The 19,174-nt window shown below is 39.2% G+C and overlaps 1 protein-coding gene across 1 annotated transcript in view; it reads right to left on the bottom strand.

Annotated features, from left to right (window-relative positions):
* Positions 1-5,313: 5,313 nt before the first annotated feature.
* The window catches only part of LANCL3 (LanC like family member 3), a 93,186-nt gene continuing 79,325 nt past the window's right edge, over positions 5,314-19,174 (bottom strand). Inside the window, exons 3-5 of the mRNA XM_019718415.3 lie at positions 17,492-17,689; positions 9,361-9,568; positions 5,314-5,610 (exon numbers count right to left, since the gene is read on the bottom strand). Coding sequence (XP_019573974.1) covers positions 5,451-5,610; positions 9,361-9,568; positions 17,492-17,689 — 566 coding nt within the window. The 3' untranslated portion in view covers positions 5,314-5,450. The remainder of the gene's footprint in view (positions 5,611-9,360; positions 9,569-17,491; positions 17,690-19,174) is intronic.

Raw genomic sequence — 19,174 nt, 5'->3', positions numbered from 1 at the left:
TAATCAATGTATGCTTGCATATATCCGTTCACTCAGATGTATCTAATAGCTAAATGTTGGGTTTTGTTTCATATGTGATACTGACTCTCCCTAAGTCATTCGATCTCTCTCTCTCTCTCTCTCTCTCTCTCTCTCACACACACACACACACACACACACACACACACTCTCACAGAGTCCTACAGGCACTAAGAAAAACCAAAGGGGAAACAAACAGCAAGTACCTGCAAACTGTTTTCACAGTCCTTGACAGTCAAGCCTTGTGTATCTTTTCTCCCTCTCTCCAGATTGTGTAGGAAGGAGAAAGGCAAGGAAAAGAAAGGGCAGTCTGCTCTTTTAACCGTACTGCTCACTAACAACCCGCCCCCCCCAAAGAACAAAAATATGGATGATTTGGTTTTCATTTTAAATACTTTTTCAAATTCAGTTCAGAGGGGTAACAGGTACACAAAGGCAAAAGAAGATGCAGGAAATTCTGCAGATAAGAGACTGCCATTTGTGGAAGAGTCTTGATGGGAATGGCAGGGTTCAATACTTTAAGAAAATAAAATCAAATATTTTTTAAACCCTAAAGACATCATTCATCAGGCCTCTATTTATTAGCACTTTCAATTAAAGAAATCAGGAGAGGGCACCCCCATGATGAGATTTATGATAATGCAAGAGGCCCAGATATTTAATGTCATCATCAACTTTTCTTTTCCTTCACAACAGTACAAATAAAATGGCCAGGAGGAGAAGCAGGATAAATGCAGTCACCATTCTCTTCTCATGCACAGCTGCACTTGAGGTGGCTTGTTCGGGACCTGTGATCTGACTACAGTGGGCCCAAGTCCTTCTGCTGCTGACCTTGAGGCCGGCCCTTCGGTCCAGAGTGGAATCCAGCCTTATTGAGCCTGTAGCTCTTAGCTACAAATTGACATGGATGGAAGACATAAGGAGAAAACCTGCCCTCTCAGGATAAAGTAGGTCAAATGATTAAGCAGACATAGGAAAAAAAATTCAGAATATACTATTAAAAGAGGAAAAGGACTAGAAGTTGCTGAATGAGGGAGGGGGCATTAGAAGTCCCAGGAAGCAATAAAACCCATTAAATGTGCATCCACAACTCCCACTGAAATGCTGAGCTGCAGAAAGCTTTCCTCCACCTTTTGCCTGCCTTCTCATTTGCTTTCCTTGCCAAGTTTATGCCAAGGTCACATGGCTTTTGTGAATATGAGGCCTACTTATTTAGCTATTAATTTAGGATAGCATTGAATAAATAACCAAGGTCCCCAAAAGAAGGCCTTATATGTGACTGAGAATATATTTGTATCATTATGTCATGCAGTTCTGAGGCCTGAATTAAAGTGCAGACCAAACTCAACCCAAAATATTTTATTTCCCAGTCCATTTTTGCCCGGTAGCTCTAGCCTGCCAACTCCTTTTCTCACACTACGGGCACTGTAATTGTTTGTTTCCAGCAAGCAAAATAAATATTTGCATTAAAAGGAGTTCTTGAGCTAAACCAGCCTATTTCTATATACTACGCCCTGGTGAATCAGAACCTTCTGAGGCACAAATGCCATAGTCAGGATTGGTTCTAGAATATAAAAAACATACACTTTGTTTTTACCCATCAAGTGATCCAGACCCTGAGTACTGCACCCACATATGGAGATTCCATTTGGCTGAAATGCTTATTAGAAGTCATAATTGAGCATGATTTTCTATGCATTGTAATAGGTACATAAAATAGTGTCCCCTTTAAATATATAAAGGACCTGCATATTACAAAACTGTCATATCCATTTCATCATTGACAATCCTCACGACAATTCTGTGAAGTGGAGAGGGTGATGGTGATGATGATGATTGCCCATGGAAGTGGCAGAGAAAGGTTTTAAGATTTCCAACACAGGGCTCTTTGTATTACTAATGTGTTTTTTTTCTCCTTTTAATCATGTTTCCTTAATATGATTATATCACAAACTTAAGTTTGTTGCATTGAAATTACTGAGATTGAAACAATTTGAGTACTACCTTAATTAAAATCTTAGTGTGTCAAAGAAAGTTAAAGATACAAATTGCCATGGAAGAGTTCCAATTTAGCATAGACCAAGAAAATGATTGTTTCTCGAGTTATCAGAAAGTGAATACTATTGTTTAATAATTAGTCAGTTACCTGAATCACAGGGGAATATATGCTGTCAATCTCTGTTCTCACTTATCCGATTACAAATGGAACAAGGAAAGTAAAAACCGAGGACTGATATGAAATTGGGCATAATGAAGATATATAATATTTTAGGGTACGTATGGAAGAGAAGGCACATAATTGTGTTAGTGCAACAAAATACACAAAATTGAACTATGTCCCCAAAACTTGGTGTTCTCAAGGAATAATGCAGTCTGCCCATTGTTTAGAGATTCTTTCAATCTATCCTCAAATATTTCCACTGTTACCTTCAGGGTTTACAACAGTTCATGCTATTAACACACATAGTAAATAATACTAAAGTTATATTAGTTGTGGTGAAAATGCCCCCACAGCCTTCAAGAGGCAAGATGCTTGATTAAGCACTATTCAAAAATAATGTAGAAGGGAACAAATTGGTTAATTAAAGAAGTGACATGCCACACTTTTTTATAGCAACACTTCGGGATATTTTTTCCCCTTCTTGGGAAAACAAGATAGAAAAGGACCTTCCCAAACCTATAATTCTACTCTTTCAGGAAAATTAAAACGTAAAACATGTTTAAGTGCTAAACAAGCTTACCCTGGCTTCTAATTTCCCGAGGTGTCAATTCATAGACACACTAAAACATGGCCTTTGCTTTGATTTGACACACAAAAGAGTTGCCTTTTTACAATGGGCAGCACAACAAAGTCAGTTACCATACTGGACCTTGCAAGGGCAGGTGAGCAAGAATGAGTCCAGTTTTTCTGAAGTTCCCAGAAATGAAACTGATATTTTGAGCTAGATAATCACTTCTTAGTGTTTTAGGTTTTAGGTCTCAAGGATGAATGGTGGAGCCACAAACAGAAACAGATGGTAACTCCCAGGGGTTTTTTGTTCACTGCTATAGCCCCAGATTGTAGTCTAGAATGATGGATAAATACACTTGGGAAGTGAAACCTAGATTTGAATCCTCACGCTTCCCCGTCCTAGCTATGAGACTTTGGACCAATTCCCTAAAGCATCTCAAAGGCTTTCTGGATAATGAAAAAAGCATGTGTTCCATAAAGTCCTGTTTATCAGATGCTTATTACCTTCAGCCCATAGGGGTCAAATGAAATGAACTTAAAACCAGATGGTGGAAGGTAGGTACCACTATCATTTCAAAAGGAACCTACACTGTCAAAGGCATTTTGTCTTAAGGCTTTCTGAGAGGTCCTTGATTATTCTTGAAAGAACTTCTAGAATCCAACTTTAGGAGTCATCTGAAAGCTGCTGTTTATGTGGTATGGCCCCAACATGAGTATTTTCAAAGATAAACAATTGAGGCCAATTTTATATGTTTATATCTGAGGATGTGAAAATGAAACAAGAAGCTAAACAAGTACATGCTATTCAAAATCATTCTGTCCTAGTTTGTTCTGATGCGTGTGAACATAAACAGTCACAAAATATACAAAGGTTCTTAACTTTCTTCAGTCACAGATTCTTTGAGAATCCTATGAATGCCAGACATCCTCTTCCCAGAAAAATGAGCACACACACACACACACACACAACACACACGTACACATGCATACATGCCAACACACACAACACACACACGCACCCCCACAAATATTTTTCGGCAACAGAACACTCCCCGACTCTTCCCAAACTTCATATATGAATCAAGAACTACTGAACTAAATAAGTACTTGGATTTACATGGGGATAGATGTAAAATATTTACACATATCCACGTATTTAATGGCTATTTAAATAATTCTTAAATCTTATACAGTACATAACTTCCTCCTCCACTCTGATACATGAAATTGCCAGTGACCAAATTCTAGGGAAGGGGTAAACTCGTGTTCTGAGTATTGAAGTGACAGATGCTCGTACAGTGTTCTACAAACCACTATGACTTGAAGGAGTTTTGCAACCTCTATGTGTGTACAGCAGGGTTGAATTTAATGTGACAACTTGGCTCAGTGGGTATTGTAGACAATTTCTAGTGCAGCCTGTGTGTTGAAAGATAAGGTGATTAGCCAGGGAGTTCACTCATCTCTTAATCTAGCAGCATAAAACTGAGCTACGTTCTTTTCACAATCACTAGCTCCTTTTTCAGCCAGTGTCTGTCTGTTCCAGGGCACACAGTATTATACCATCAAAGGCAGAAACATCACACTTTTGTAGTGGTTACCCTGATCTTTGAGATTAGTGACTTTTACCAGGAGTATACTTTATAGTTCAGCAAATAGCTTCATAGGAATTATATAGGCGTTTAAAAAAATGACAATAGACAATAACAGCTCACACTTCAAATTGAGAAAAACATTTGACAGCAACACTTGCTACAGTATTTACTAGCCTATGAATTTTACTATTCTCACTGAGCTTTAGGAAAGAAATAGCAACCAGGAAAAAAGATGCTCTAAGACTTAAGGAAATTGTATTTCAGGGTTGAAACGAAGTTATGATATCTTTCAAGTGCCCAGGGTAATGATAAAAATAGAGATTCATATGCAAAGTTCTCCATTCAGTAAAAATCATGAATTTCAATAACTAAAGGCATAGGATAGCCAAGAGTTCCCCTTTTTGTCCTTCAGCAAGCTGACACTTCATCCCTCCTAGCAGTTTTCAGCTGGGCAATTATTTTAGCTTTAGATTGTCTTTATTTCTGAATTTAGGTGTGGAGGGCACCCACAAATGATCAAATTTTCTCTTCATTTGCAAAAGTATGGGCACTTTATTGCTGTAGTCCACATTTCAGTTTTGTTTTCTATGCCCTAAGTGAAAAAAAAGATGATTTCTCTTTCTCTTTCTCCTCTGATCTCTGGTGTCACATCCAGTCCCTGAAATATTGAATCTCTACACTTTTTAGAAGAGTTTTGTGGTGTCTTTATTTTGCAGGTTCTCAGCCCATCCTCCCTTAAGTCTGGTATCATGTTGCCTTCACCTGCCTCCTTCCTTCCTTCCCTTCTGTCTTTCCTTCCTTCCTTCCTTCCTCCCTTCCTTCCTTCCTTCCTCCCTCCCTCCCTTCTCTTCTCCTTCCTTCCTTCCTTCCTTCCTTCCTTCCTTCCTTCCTTCCTTCCTTCCTTCCTTCCTTCTTTCCCTCCCTCCCTCCCTCCCTCCCTCCCTCCCTCCCTCCCTCCCTCCCTCCCTCCCTTCTTTCCTTCCTTCGGGCAGCAATGTTAAGGCTCATGGTTGTGATACCATTGAATGTGGCTTGTGTGGAAACTGCCTCAAGTAGGCTCAGGAAATCTCCAGGACCTTCTGCAGGGCCACAGTAGGAGATGGAGCCTTCTAAACAAAGACGCTGAAGAGCGGGAACTCAGCCTGACTGGGCTGCAGCAGATCGATCAGAAAGCACACCGTCCCGGAGAAGCCTTCATACAAGCTGTATATACTCTCAAGGACCCGAGAACCGGCCTTGAATTCCTCGGTAAATAAAAATTCAGCAAACCTAAGAGAAGAAGAAGAAAATATGAAGAGATTTAACATGAGTGTTTCCACATTGTTGGCCTTGGGTTGCTTCTTTCTCCTCTCTGCTGAGTTAAAGTTTTAGCATCATTTTCTTTCCAGAATTGTATAATGTTTTAAGAGAGACTTTTTCTCTGCTCAAACAAACAAACAACAACAAAAAACAGAGGAGCCCTACAGAGGAGCTATTATGTAATTGTATATGTTTCACAACAAATCATGTTGACAGGCAAATTCAACTATTTTGAGCATTTGCAAAGCATAGCAGTTTGGTATTTACTGAGGATTTCAATCCTTCTGTCATCCAATTAAAAATAAAAAAAGACAGGTAAGTAGCCATACTTTTATTTATTTTGAACAGAAGCAAGCTGATGTATGACTGTTCCTTTAAAAAAGTAAATATGCTGTCTTTCTGCAGGCATATTATTGCTAAACTAGGTTTCATTTATATGTGACAGGGAACAGAGACTATGAAAATAAATGGGCAAGTTTTTAGACAATCTGCTTTGGGCAAACAAGGGAATACGATGAATGGGAAAAGGCAAGCCACATTTTATAATCATGACATCAAATAGCAAGATAGATTATTTTTCGGACATCTGCCTTAAAAATAAGTCACTGGCCTCTAAATTCTCTATGAAAGAGCTTTTTTCTTTTACTGATATTTGCCACAAATCCTATTCAAATTGTTTATCATGAGTAACATTTTTAGTAATGAACAGCATTTAAAGTTCTGTCAGCTATGTCATCTCTTTACTGACTAGCTCTCCTTCTTCCCATCAACAACAAAAATAATCACCAATTCAGAGGCTGGCGCTCAAGGGTTGGTAAGGCCTGACAGCTGATCCTGCCATGAATTTAGATGATTGCTACTACACAGGGGGTCTTATGAAGAGTAATTACTTATTTGATCTTTGTAGGGTTCTTAGAATTATTGCTGGCAGCTTAAAATAAATCAGCAGGAAACACTGCAATTTTGTTTGGTACGAATTTTCTATCAACTGTTTTCCTGAAGATGTAACAATTTCTAAATGGAATTCAGAATTTTAAACAGTAGAATAATGATGCATCTTAAGAGTTTATTCAAAATTTGTAATTATACAATGAAGCTTCATTGTATAGCTTCAAAGAGTCTTAACCTTTTTAGTGCTATGGATTATTTGGCAGTCTGGACTCCATCTCAGAAAAAAGTCATCAAATACATAAAATAAAATACACAGGACTCCCAAGAAAATTAATTATATTAAAACACAGTTAGCAAAATTTTGCAGCCGTTATGAAGGCAGTGTGGAGGTTCCTCAAAAAATTACGAATAGAATTACCATATGACCCAGCAATCCCTCTCCTGGGTATCTACCCAAAAAATCTGAAAACATTTATACATAAATGTTTTGTGTACTCCAATGTTCATTGCAGCTTTGTTTACGGTGGCCAAGACATGGAAACAACCAAAATGTCCTTCGATAGATGAATGGATAAAGAAGTTGTGGTATATATACACAATGGAATACTATTCAGTGGTAAGAAAAGATGATATAGGAACATTTGTGACAACATGGATGGATCTTGAGAGTATAATGCTAAGCGAAATAAGTCAGACAGAAAAAGCAGAGAACCATATGATTTCACTGATGTGTGGTATATAAACCAAAAACAACAAAAGAACAAGACAAACAAATGAGAAACAAAAACTCATAGACACAGACAATAGTTTAGTGGTTACCAAAGGGTAAGGGGGGTGGGGGATGGGAGATGAGGGTAAGGGGGATCAAATATATGGTGATGGAAGGAGAACTGACTCTGGGTGGTGAACACACAATGGGATTTATAGATGATGCAATACAGTACTGTACACCTGAAATCTATGTAATTTTACTAACAATTGTCACCCCGAAAATTAAAAACAAACACAGTTAGCAAAATTTTTAAAACCAAATTTGTGATATAATAACATATGTATTCTTTATTAACATATTAAATAACAAGATCTAGTAGTGGGTCTAATAATTGCAGACATTTCTAACTAATGATGGGAGTGAAATATATTTCACAATATCTGCAAAAATAGTAACATGATGATATGTGAATATCTTTGACATCTATTAGTGACATTTTTAATAGTGAACAGCATTTAAAGTGCTGTCACCTATGTCATCTCTTTACAGATACTGCTAATTGTCCTGTGGCTTATTACCTATATTCAGAATTGAAGGAAATGTTATATTTCAATTTGAGACGTAATATTTTTCTCAAGTAAATTCACAAACCCTAGATTAAGAACTGCTGGTGTAGTAAAAAGAGGAAGAACTTTAGAGTTGAATTATCCAACTCTGATAATCTCATGTTATATGACCTTTGGCAAATATCTTAATCGACTTTAAAATGGTGAAGTTGCAGAATTGCATAAAGTTACCTGTGAAGATTAGAGATATCATATGCTAGTCTCTGAGCATATAGCAAACATTCAATATATGGTAATTTTCATTTTTTTCACTTAAACATATTATAGTGGAATAGTTGTAAAACATAGACAACCATTGCATACTTTAAAAGAAACCCACAGTTAATTTTACTCTCTCTTCTTCCAACTTTTTCCCCCCCTAAGCTTTGATTGATTTATTACATTTTTGACATTGGGCTGCATAATATTTGGTCTACTACATTGTTTTACTTAAAAATAATATGATAAACATTTTTTGTGCTTTTCAAAAAATTTCTAAATGATATACAGCAATTTACAAGAGCACCAACAATGTGTGAGAGTAGCTGTTTCATTGTATTCTGGCCTGTATAGTGTGTCATCATATTAACCTGAAAATTATTTGTTTCCAAAATCTACCCAATGGTACAGAATTAAAATTAACAAACTCATTTTTCTAAAAAATTCTGTCAAAATAGAAGTCAGAATGGTAATTAAAGTGAAATACATCAGTCACAAAAAGACAAACACTGCATCATAACACTCATATGAGGTATCTACAATAACCAACCTTATAGAAGCAGAGAATAGAATGGTGTTTGGCAGGGACTGGGGGAGGAGAGGGAAATGGAGAGTTACTTACTGCTCAGTGGGTATAAAGTTTTAGTCATGCAAGGTAAGTGCTAGAGATCTGCTATACGACACTGTGCCTATAACTAACAATATGGCATTGTGAACTTTAAAATATGTTAAGAGGATCGATCTCATGTTAAGTGTTCTTAGCACAATAAAAAAAAATCACAAATACACATATCCTTTGGCCCAGAAATTCTACTTCTAGGGATTTATGTTTCAGATATACCATACATGTACAAAATGATGTACAAGGTTATTCATCATAGCATTCTTGGTAAGGGAAAATACTGGAAATAATCCAAATGTCCCTCTGGGACTGATTAAATGAATTATGGTTCATTCATACAAGGTAATACTATGCAAAAATAAAAATCACAAGTCCTGTATGCACTGATTTGGGTGATCGCTAAAATAACAAGTTGCTACCATTTGTGTAAAAAAAAAAAGAGGCAGATTATTTTGCCCTATTTGCTTGTATATATATACACAGACTATCTCTGAGAAGATAACTAAGAAACTGGTGACACTGATTATCTCCTGGGAAGTAAACTAAATTATTTACAGTGCATAGTTGATGTATTTCTTTTTACACTTTTTAAACTATGTGACTCTATTATCTATTCAGAAAATTCGTTAGAATAACATTTGGCAAAAAAATACATGTGAAGAACAGCTGACCTTTGGGCTCGGTAGATGTACTTAGAGTTTCCTGTGAGCCGGTATAGCAGCAGGAAGACATAGGCACTGCCAGCTACACCATGGCAAATCCCCGGCCCCTTCTTTAGCAGGCCCTTCTGCCATGTGAGTTCCCCACATCGGATACATGTGTCCAGGTACTGTGGTTTCTTGGAAACCAGATAAGCTTTGGCAAACAGATAGGCAATTCCTGTGAAAATATCAAAAGACATTAGAGGTGACTTTCAGGGCTTAATACTATAGAGTAGAACTTCTCAGATTGTAAAAGGGTCACAAATCACCAGTGTATTGGTAAAATATGCATTCTAATCTGGCAGGTCTGAAGTGGGCCCCAAGACACTGCATCTCTAACAAGTATACTGCCGGGGACCTCATTTTGAATAGCAAGGCTACAGAATTTTCTACAAAGAAGTCTTATTTTACCTGTGAGATTTAGTTTAAGTTCTTTGAATTGTATCATGGTGTTGGCTGCTGGAGAAAGAGCAACAAGTACATAGGTTGATAAAATCCATAATTTACAAATGGGTTAATATTTAATGCATACTCTGGTGAGCATTATGCATATCTGGCTGTTTGGAATGGCTAAATGTTTACAGTTTGCCCATTCCCCTTCAGAGGTTCAGAATTTGTCATGTTAAAGTACTTATAACTCTACACCTTTTCTTAAGAACAAAACTTGTAGTCCTGCCAAAAACAACAATGATCCCAAACCACTGAGCCAAGACTTCTATTCCAGCTGTGAAGTGAATTTTTTTCCCAATTTGATTGTTCCAAGGAAGGACACTTTCCTTCAAAACTTCTCAACAAAGGCAATCTCGATTACACAGGCAGGAACAGAAACAAGAGAAGTGACAACTATTAATAGAATCATTTCCCCCCAAGCTCCAGGTGCTCATACGCAGAGTGAAGATTAGTGACCTAAGATAACTCTCTCTCCTGCGTGGCCTATCTTCTCCTATATAAAGTGGGAAAGACTGAATTTTAGTTGGTATCTTGAGTAGCCCATCCATGAAGGTTTCCCTGCCTTTCCTTGTCTTTGACTAGGCTCTTTTACAACTCTGTAGAGATAGGAATTACCATGTAGAAAACTGATAGTAATGTAAAGAATTCCTGTCCCTAGAAGCTCACATTGTCTGGTAGCAGTCAGACTGATTCCTTCAACCCTTGTGGAAGCAGCCAGGTTTTCATCTATTAAGCAAATTCATGTCTGCATTCCTAATGGCCTGTAAATCCATCTGCTCTTTGGATTTTCCTTTGAACCAGTCGTAACACCTTTCTGGTTCCGTCATTAATTAATGAGCAAATAAAATTACTGACATATATTTATTTTATATTTGTATGAGTTAACTTTATTCTCTTTTAAAATTTATCATTTAACACTTCCTATGATTAGCACTTACATAACAGGCTCTCCTCAGCCAGTGCTTTCCAGTCAACCGCTGATAACGTCACGTATAGCATTGTCGTCCTTCAGTTTTAGGAACAAAGTATCTCCCACAAACTAAAGGATGATTTTAAAAGAACTGAACTGATGTAATTATACATCCATTCATTCACTGTATCCATTCATTTGAAAGTGTTCATTGATTATCCATCCACTGTATGCAGAGGCCTACGCAGGACTGGCTTTATGGGCATGTGACCTGTACAGCACCACAAGGGCCTCCAGAAGGGCCTGATGCTGGCTTTAATGCTCTGCTGTCGCCATCTTGAAATTCTTCCATTGTTTAAAAAGAGGTTGTATTTTCATTTTGTACTGGGCCCCCCCAAATTCTGTAGCCAGTCCCGGCCCTGGGTGATATAAAATAAGTGCTAAACATGATCCCTGCCCTTCAGGAAGGCAGTGTCTAGAAAGGGAGAGAAAAATAGTACATGTGACTGACATATAATAGGACGTGTAGTTCATGATGATAATGGAGCATGAAATGAATGGTGCTATCAATAATACTAGAGGGATCAGAATAGTGGAAGCTACCTGAGGGAGACAATCAGATGAAGCAGCGTTTCTTCAGGACTTTGTAGAATGCCTAGGGAACTCCAGGCCCAGGGTGAGGTAGAGAGAGCATCCTAGGCATCCAGATGGGCAAGGGCAGGACAAACAAGCCACACAGAGACCAGCAGGTCAGTGCTCTAATCAAGAGGACAGTGAGGTGGAAAGGAAGATCGGGTTCACATTATGGATGGTTTTTGTTGGGTTTCATGTTTTGTAGTTTGTTTGTTTTTTCAATCTAGTTGTGGAGGGAACAGCTCCACTGGCCCATGTATGACTTGAACCAGAGACCTTGGTGTTATGAGCACCGCGCTCCAATCACTGAGCCAACCGGCTGCTGACCGGCAGCTCAGCTCCAAGCTCAAGCCGTTGTCTTCAATCTAGTTGTGGAGGGCGCAGCTCACTGGCCCATGTGGGAATCGAACTGCAACCTTGCTGTTCAGAGCTCACACTCTAACCAACTGAGCCATCTGGCCACCCCCATTATGGATGGTTTTATAGGTCTAGTTAGGCAGTTTGGACTGTATTCTGTGGGCAATAGGGAACCAGTGGGAATGTTTTTGTTGTGGATTGGTTTTTATTTTTAATGACGTAATTAATTATTATAAACAAAATACCCCACAATGGTGTTAAGAGAGACCTAAAGAAGGGCAATGGGATAGCTATGAGCTGATCATGTTGGCAGAAAGATGGCAAAGGGGCTAATGAAAGAGACAGCTTACAGGATTTGGTGGCTGTTTAGATATTCCTTGAGCCCCGACTATACGCCAGGCACAGTAGTAGGTGCTAAGCCTTCATAGTGTTTACAGCCTAACTGGGGGAATTGATTAGGCTAAGTGAGAGGAAGCAGAGGTGCTGTGGAAGCACACAGGAAGGCTCCTAACCCACACCCGGAGGGAGGAAAGGCCCATGCTGGGGAGTGACACCATCTCACCTGAGTACCAAAGGATGAGGAGTTATTAGCCAGGCGAACCACAAGCCCTTGGTGCTCTGCCAGATCCCCTTTACCTCCCCAGCAGCAGGTGCCCCATCTCCCAGTAGCTATGGCCACTAACAAAGCTCATATCTGCCCTCTTCTTGGGAGATTTGCCCTCCGCCAAATGGGAGACTGGGCCATGCACCCACCCCCAAGCAGATTTCGGCCAATGACTGACTGACACGGGTACAAAAGAGCAGCCACTGCCTTACGACAAATGAACGCTGAAGTGTAACCTGTGCCTCTTAGTTTCCTCTTGGAATCCAGGTGAGGCTGGAATCCAGGTGAGGCCAGTATCCAGGTGAGACACAGAAAGCCCTTTGTGACCCAGCTCCTACTCTGTTCTCCTGCCACTTCTCCTCCATTCCCTACTTGCAGTTCTTCACTTAAGTAAAGCCAAAGCACCTGAAGTTCCCCTTCCTTTGCTATGTGGTTCCATGCCTCTGACTGACTTTTCTTGGAACTTTCTACCTTTCCTGGCCTGGCCAACTTACCTCAGGCATCAGCTCCTCCCGGAAGCATTTTCTGAGGGAGAGGCACCAGGAATCCCTCTGAGTTCCCATCACTCCCTATACAAACCTTAGCACTTATACAGTATCATATTAAAATGACCTGTGTACATGTCTGCCTCCCCTACTATAGTGCAAACTAACCAAGGGGGGACCTCTATCTTGTTCATTTTTGCTCCCCTAGTCTGTGGCATAGTGTTTGACACATGGCCAGGGCTCCACACTTGTCTGCTGACCTTATAATGTCTCATTTCTCACATCAGCACAGGCCAACACTGAGGTAGAGATGAGAGATGTGGAAGGAAGAAGGGCTGAGATGGTCCAATTGTGATACTAGGCTATTAGCCCCAGGCAGTTAATGGGTATCGATCCTATGGTTCCAGCCAGAGAGAAAGGGCCTCTTCCTGCAGGCTGGATCACAGAATGGTACACAGAAGGGACCTTGAACAACTTCTTAAGCTATTGTCTCCTGACTGGACTTAATGAAATCCACAATAAGACAGCTTAATCTATAAGAAATAATGTTGAATTTCTTTGCTTTTAATGGGAATGTGTCATTTCATCCTGGGAACACTGATTATGGTGCATTGATAAGAAACTTGAGTCAGCCACAAATCTATATGTCTTTGCCAAATACAATTGGAGAAAGGAATTATTACTTAAGAAATATGGTTTGAGAAACTAAATCTTTGAAAACATGCAGTCTAGCAGAGGTTTGTGACAGCCGGACTTGGCACACACAGTTTCAACTTAGGAGAATCACCAGGCAGGTCCATTCCGGGATCTGTTATTTCACATAGGCATACATTGCACAGTGTGCACTACAAAGCTTAGCAACCAATGATACCTGCACTGCATAAGCCCTTGTTGCTCTCTATTCAAAGTCACCTCCCCAGGAACCTTTGTGAAATGACTTAAAAAAAGAAAGCCACACCTGTGTTTCACACAGAGGAAAGGAAACGCACTATCAGTGTTACCACAGTGATAATGTAACATAATGCAACCTAGAGTTTATTTTAGCCACAGTATTTGTTTTAATGATTTTGTAAATGATTCTCATCCTGTATTGCAGAATCATTAAGGCTACGAAGAGGTCATATGAATCTGCCTGCTATACTTCTTGCATTTAGTGATAACAACTACACACCATACTGGGTATTTATAAATGTGGTGTCTACAAATCTTTTGGGACATGTCCCTCAGCGACAGCAAGGATCCACAGGATAAAAGGGGTCTGTGGTGAAACAAGATTGAGTTTCCCTACTTCATCTCAATGTGCTCATTTCACAGATGAAAAAACAAAGGCACAAAAGACACAGTGTGGTTTTCTCAAGGTCACTTAGCTGGTTAGTGTTGGAGTCACAATTAGAACCCAGAGTTATTAACTCAGAGTCAAGAACTATTTCTATACTTCAAAAATGATGACTTAGGCTGTCACCTGTAGAGGTGAGTTGAGAAAGCCAACAGGAAACAATCATAGGGGGAAATAACATATCATTGATGAAGTTCGATACTGTGGATTATTTCTGGAAGGTTTTAAATCACAGAATCAGTCTGCTGACCCAAACCATCTGCACTGTTCATAAATAAACTCTCAAATATTTTCCTCAAACAAATGAAAATTATTTTTCTAGGTCTTCTCCTGTTTTAAATTTTTGGAGAGTTTACTGTTGCCAACTTCAGAGAAATCTTGGTGGTCTTTGACCTGCACTTATCAGATTTATAATCACTCTTGATGCTGTTTTCAGCACATCCCGTAAGAGGAAAACCAATATCCTTGAGATGGGAGTGCGGATTGGCAGAAATAAAGGGCCCCAAATGGTTCTTTATTCATTTGCAAATTGATTTTTGGTAGTCCAGTGAATACGTGGGTTGAACGACTTTACTTTGCAACCTGTGTTTAATCTTACCAAGATATTAAACATGAATGATACACAAGGATAATAAAGTCCCCAAGCTGATGAATCCTGTGCTGTACTGTTATGGTACCTGATTTACAAACAGATGGAAGGTACAGAAATGATGGAATAAGTGCCCTTCGAGATATCTACATCAATGAACTGACCCACTCGTGTTAGATTATCTTTCTTTCCTTTTACAACTAATACAACTGAGTCCTTTTAAAATATTCTGTATTTAACTTGGGACATCTCTAAAATTCAAGGATCCTGAGGTGCGTGGAGGATATCCAGACACCATCCCTGAAAATGATTAAAGAGAATGGGAAAAAGAATTGCTGAGTGTAACATGAAGAGCTATCATTTCCAGAATGGTAAATAACTGCTGTTTGTCTCCAAAAAGCTCAAAGAAAGAAGAAGTGAGCTCAAGTTGGAACTGGCAGAATTCACCTGGACATTACGCACGATGCGCTGGCACTGGCACCAGCGCACACAGGAGCCTGGGAAGTCCCTTCCTTCCGTAAGTGTGGCAGGCAGAGAAAAGGTGACCAGGGGACTAAGACGTATGTTATTCATCAACTCAAACTGGACTAAGGGAAAAAAGTGAAATTACAGTTGGATTAAAGGACATTAATTAGGTAAGGAGAGGGAAGGAAGTAATAAAAATCAGGTAACAAACTAAAGAGAAATCAAGTGTATTTTATAGCTGTGCTCACGGGATTGAGGCATATCCTGGAAAATTAAATCCAAATCCAGTCTTACAAAATAAAGAGGCCACCAACTGAATGGGAGAAGATTTTTGCAAACAGTGACTCCGATAAGGGGCTAGTATCCAGAATATACAAGGAACTCATGCACCTCAACAACAAAAAAACAAACAACCCAATTGAAAAATGGGCAGAGGACCTGAAGAGACATTTCTCCAAAGAGGACATACAAATGGCAAATAGACATCTGAAAAAATGTTCAACATCACTAATCATCAGAGAAATGCATATAAAAGCCACAATGAGATATCACCTCACCCCAGTCAGAATGGCTATCATCAACAAATCACATAGTAACAAGTGTTTGAGAGGCTGTGGAGAAAAAGGAACCCTCATGCACTGTTGGTGGGAATGCAGACTGGTGCAGCCGTTATGGAAGGCAGTGTGGAGGTTCCTCAAAAAATTAAAAATGGAATTACCGTATGACCCAGCAATCCCTCTCCTGGGTACCTACCCAAAAAATCTGAAAACATTTATCCATAAAGACAACGTGTGCTCCAATGTTCATTGCAGCTTTGTTTACGGTGGCCAAGACATGGAAACAACCAAAATGTCCTTCGATAGATGAATGGATAAAGAAGTTGTGATATACACAATGGAATACTATTCGGCAGTAAGAAAAGATGAAATAGGACCATTTGTGACAATATGGATGGATCTTGAGACTATAATGCTAAGCGAAATAAGTCAGACAGAAAAAGCAGAGAACCATATGATTTCACTGATATGTGGTAATATAAACCAAAAACAACAAAAGAACAAGACAAACAAATGAGAAAGAAAAACTCATGGACACAGACAATAGTTTAGTGGTTACCAGAGGGTAAGAGGTGTGGGGGGTGGGAGATGAGGGTAAAGGGGATCAAACATATGGTGATGGAAGGAGAACTGACTCTGGGTGGTGAACACACAATGGGATTTATAGATGATGTAATACAGAATTCTACATCTGAAATCTATGTAACTTTACTAACAATTGTCACCCCAATAAACTTAAATTAAAACAAAAAAAATCCAGTCCTAATCCAAAAATGTGCTATTTGGTATTTTAAATCTCTCCCTGGCCATTCAACCAAAAGTAATGGATTTATTAGAATTAAACTTCTTTCAAATTGCCCCTTCTCCAAAGGCCTAATTAGCAGTGTAATGGGATTTAAAGAAAAAGGCAAAGATGGGGTCTGATAAGTTTCCAGGCTCAGTTCCAGAGAGTTCACTGCAGACAGCTTTTTATTTCTCTAGACTTTTTTATTAGGTGATGATTGAAAGCCTCATTTGAAAAAAAATTCTAGAATGGTGCCATCTCAAACTCTAATGTGCATACTAATCACTCAGGGATCTTGTTAAAACTGATTCTCCTTCATTGGGTCTCGGGTGGGGCCTGAGATTTTGGATTTCTAACCATCTCCCAGGCTGCCCATGCCAGTAGTCCAGGGACATTTTGAAATGCCCGGCTTCAGATTTGCAGTGTCCAGTGTAGCTACTGAGCAGTTGCAATGTGGCTAACTCTGAATTGAGATGTAATTTAAGTACAAAATATACAGTGGATTTCAAAGATTTAATATGTCAAAAAGTGAAATACTTCGATTTTTAAATTGGTTACATGTTGAAATAATATTTTGGGTATATTGGGTTATGTAATATATAGTATTAAAATTAATTTCACCTGTTTCTTTTTACATTTTTAATGGCTACTGAAATTTAATTTGATATGTGGCTCATTATATTTTATTGGACGGTGCTAGTTTAATTGATATACAAATAGATGTAGATCATATATTTTTAAAACCACAGGATCATTTCTGGAGATCCTTTATAGATCAAGAAAGATATTTTGGCTTTGAAAAGTTTCACCTTGACCTTTTTATCTCATGTAGTAATGATGTAAGAGGAGAACTACCCTCACTTCTCAAAAAAGGTATCTCTGGCTAAGCCCGATGAAAGGCAGTGTTTTCAGATAATAGTGCGTGTGAGACCTGGGGCGCCGTGGCACCAGTGTACCAGCTCGTTCTCTCTCTCGATGGCCTCGCCGAGCTCAGGTGGCCAGTTGCAGTTCTGCTCTTGCTCCATAAGGAAGTCCACACTCTGCCATACCAGTTCCTGATCTGAGGGCTTGAGGTGCTCATGGTAAGAAAGAAGCATCTGGAGAATGGACGACAGGCCATGAGCTGCTCCTATATTGGCAAACAAAGCATAATTAATTTACATAATTGAGAGGGGAGCCGGTTTAATTTAGTGAAAAGACAGTCACAGTATAAATAAAAAGAAAGGCAATAATACTTGAAAGCACACATAGTGACGTAATCATTGAGTTGCCTAAGAACGAGGCTTCTGGGGAACATAGGTTAGAGCAGGAGTTGACAAACTGCAGCCTGTAGGCCACATCTGGCTCACAACTTCTTTTTGTAAATAATGTGTTTTATTGAAACACAGCCACACTCATTCGTGTATTGTCTATGGCTGCTTTTGTACTACAACAGCAGAGTTGTATTTGTGAGAGATCATATGGCCCACAAAGCCAAAAGTATGTATTATCTATATCTTTATAAAAAAAAAGTTGAGTAACCAACCCGTTTTAGAGAAAAGACTTTTTTAAAACTTTGTAATGAACATATCTATAGCTTTTATGAAAGTGCTTCTAAAGTGCTTGAAAATAATTTGTTCTTGGTATCCTAAACATTCATTCATTCATTCGACATAAGAATTAAGTACCTACTATGTGCCAGATACTATTCTAGGTGATGAAAATAGATCAGTGAACAAAACAGACTAAATCCCTTCTTTATTGATTGAAGCAGAGAGTTGCGGAATAAACACCCCAGCTTTCTTACCCCTTGGGTGGGACAATTCTGAGGCATGTTCTATACAGTCTCCAAGAGTCCCCTGTGGAACTGAGCCTCAGTTATCCACAATTGCTCATTACCACATGCTCTATTAATTTCTTTGTCTACCCTGTCCGATTTCCTTACTCTTCTATCAACACTTTGTGAGATCACCTCCCAAATAAACCATTTACACCCAAATCCTTGTCTCAAGGTCTGATTCTAGGGAAATTTAGAGCAGGAACTTAAAGCTTCCTTGAGAAAACTCTCAGAGAACTGCTAGTCTATAAGCTCATTGTTCATCAGCCATCCATTCATTCACTTGGGCACTTGGACTCATTATGTGCAGGGTCTTGGTAAAGGTCCAGGGATCACAAAGATAAATGAGAGAAAGTCTTTATCCTGAAGGTGCACAGAACCTGCTAAGGCAGTTGGACAGGTAAGCCACTAATTACAGTGCGATGTGATAAGGGCTCCAATAGGCAGGGTGATATGACACGACCCAATTGTGCTTCAGGGCAAAACCTGAACCGTGTAAATGTTTCTCCTGAGAGGGTTCAGTAAACCTATTTTCCAAAAACACACAGTTTCTCAATAGAGCTAATGATGTTTGAAGTCTGGGTGTAAGAATTGCAGATAGATGAAGGGGTTGGGGAAAGCCAAGCATTCTAGGCAAAAGGAACAGGCACAAGAGTTACACAGATATGAGAACACTTTGCTTGCAGAACACTATGCTGGACAGAACCAGCAAGGGGAGAGATAAAGCTTGAGTTTGGAGAAGGAGGCAGCGATCTACAAAGAGCCTTGCAAGTCATGCTCGGGGTAAGGGTTCAAAAG

This window comes from Rhinolophus sinicus, chromosome 18, assembly GCF_057876585.1.
Source record: "Rhinolophus sinicus isolate RSI-liver-muscle chromosome 18, RSI-T2T, whole genome shotgun sequence".
NCBI lineage: Eukaryota > Metazoa > Chordata > Mammalia > Chiroptera > Rhinolophidae > Rhinolophus > Rhinolophus sinicus.
This window is presented reverse-complemented; position numbering and strand designations above follow the sequence as displayed.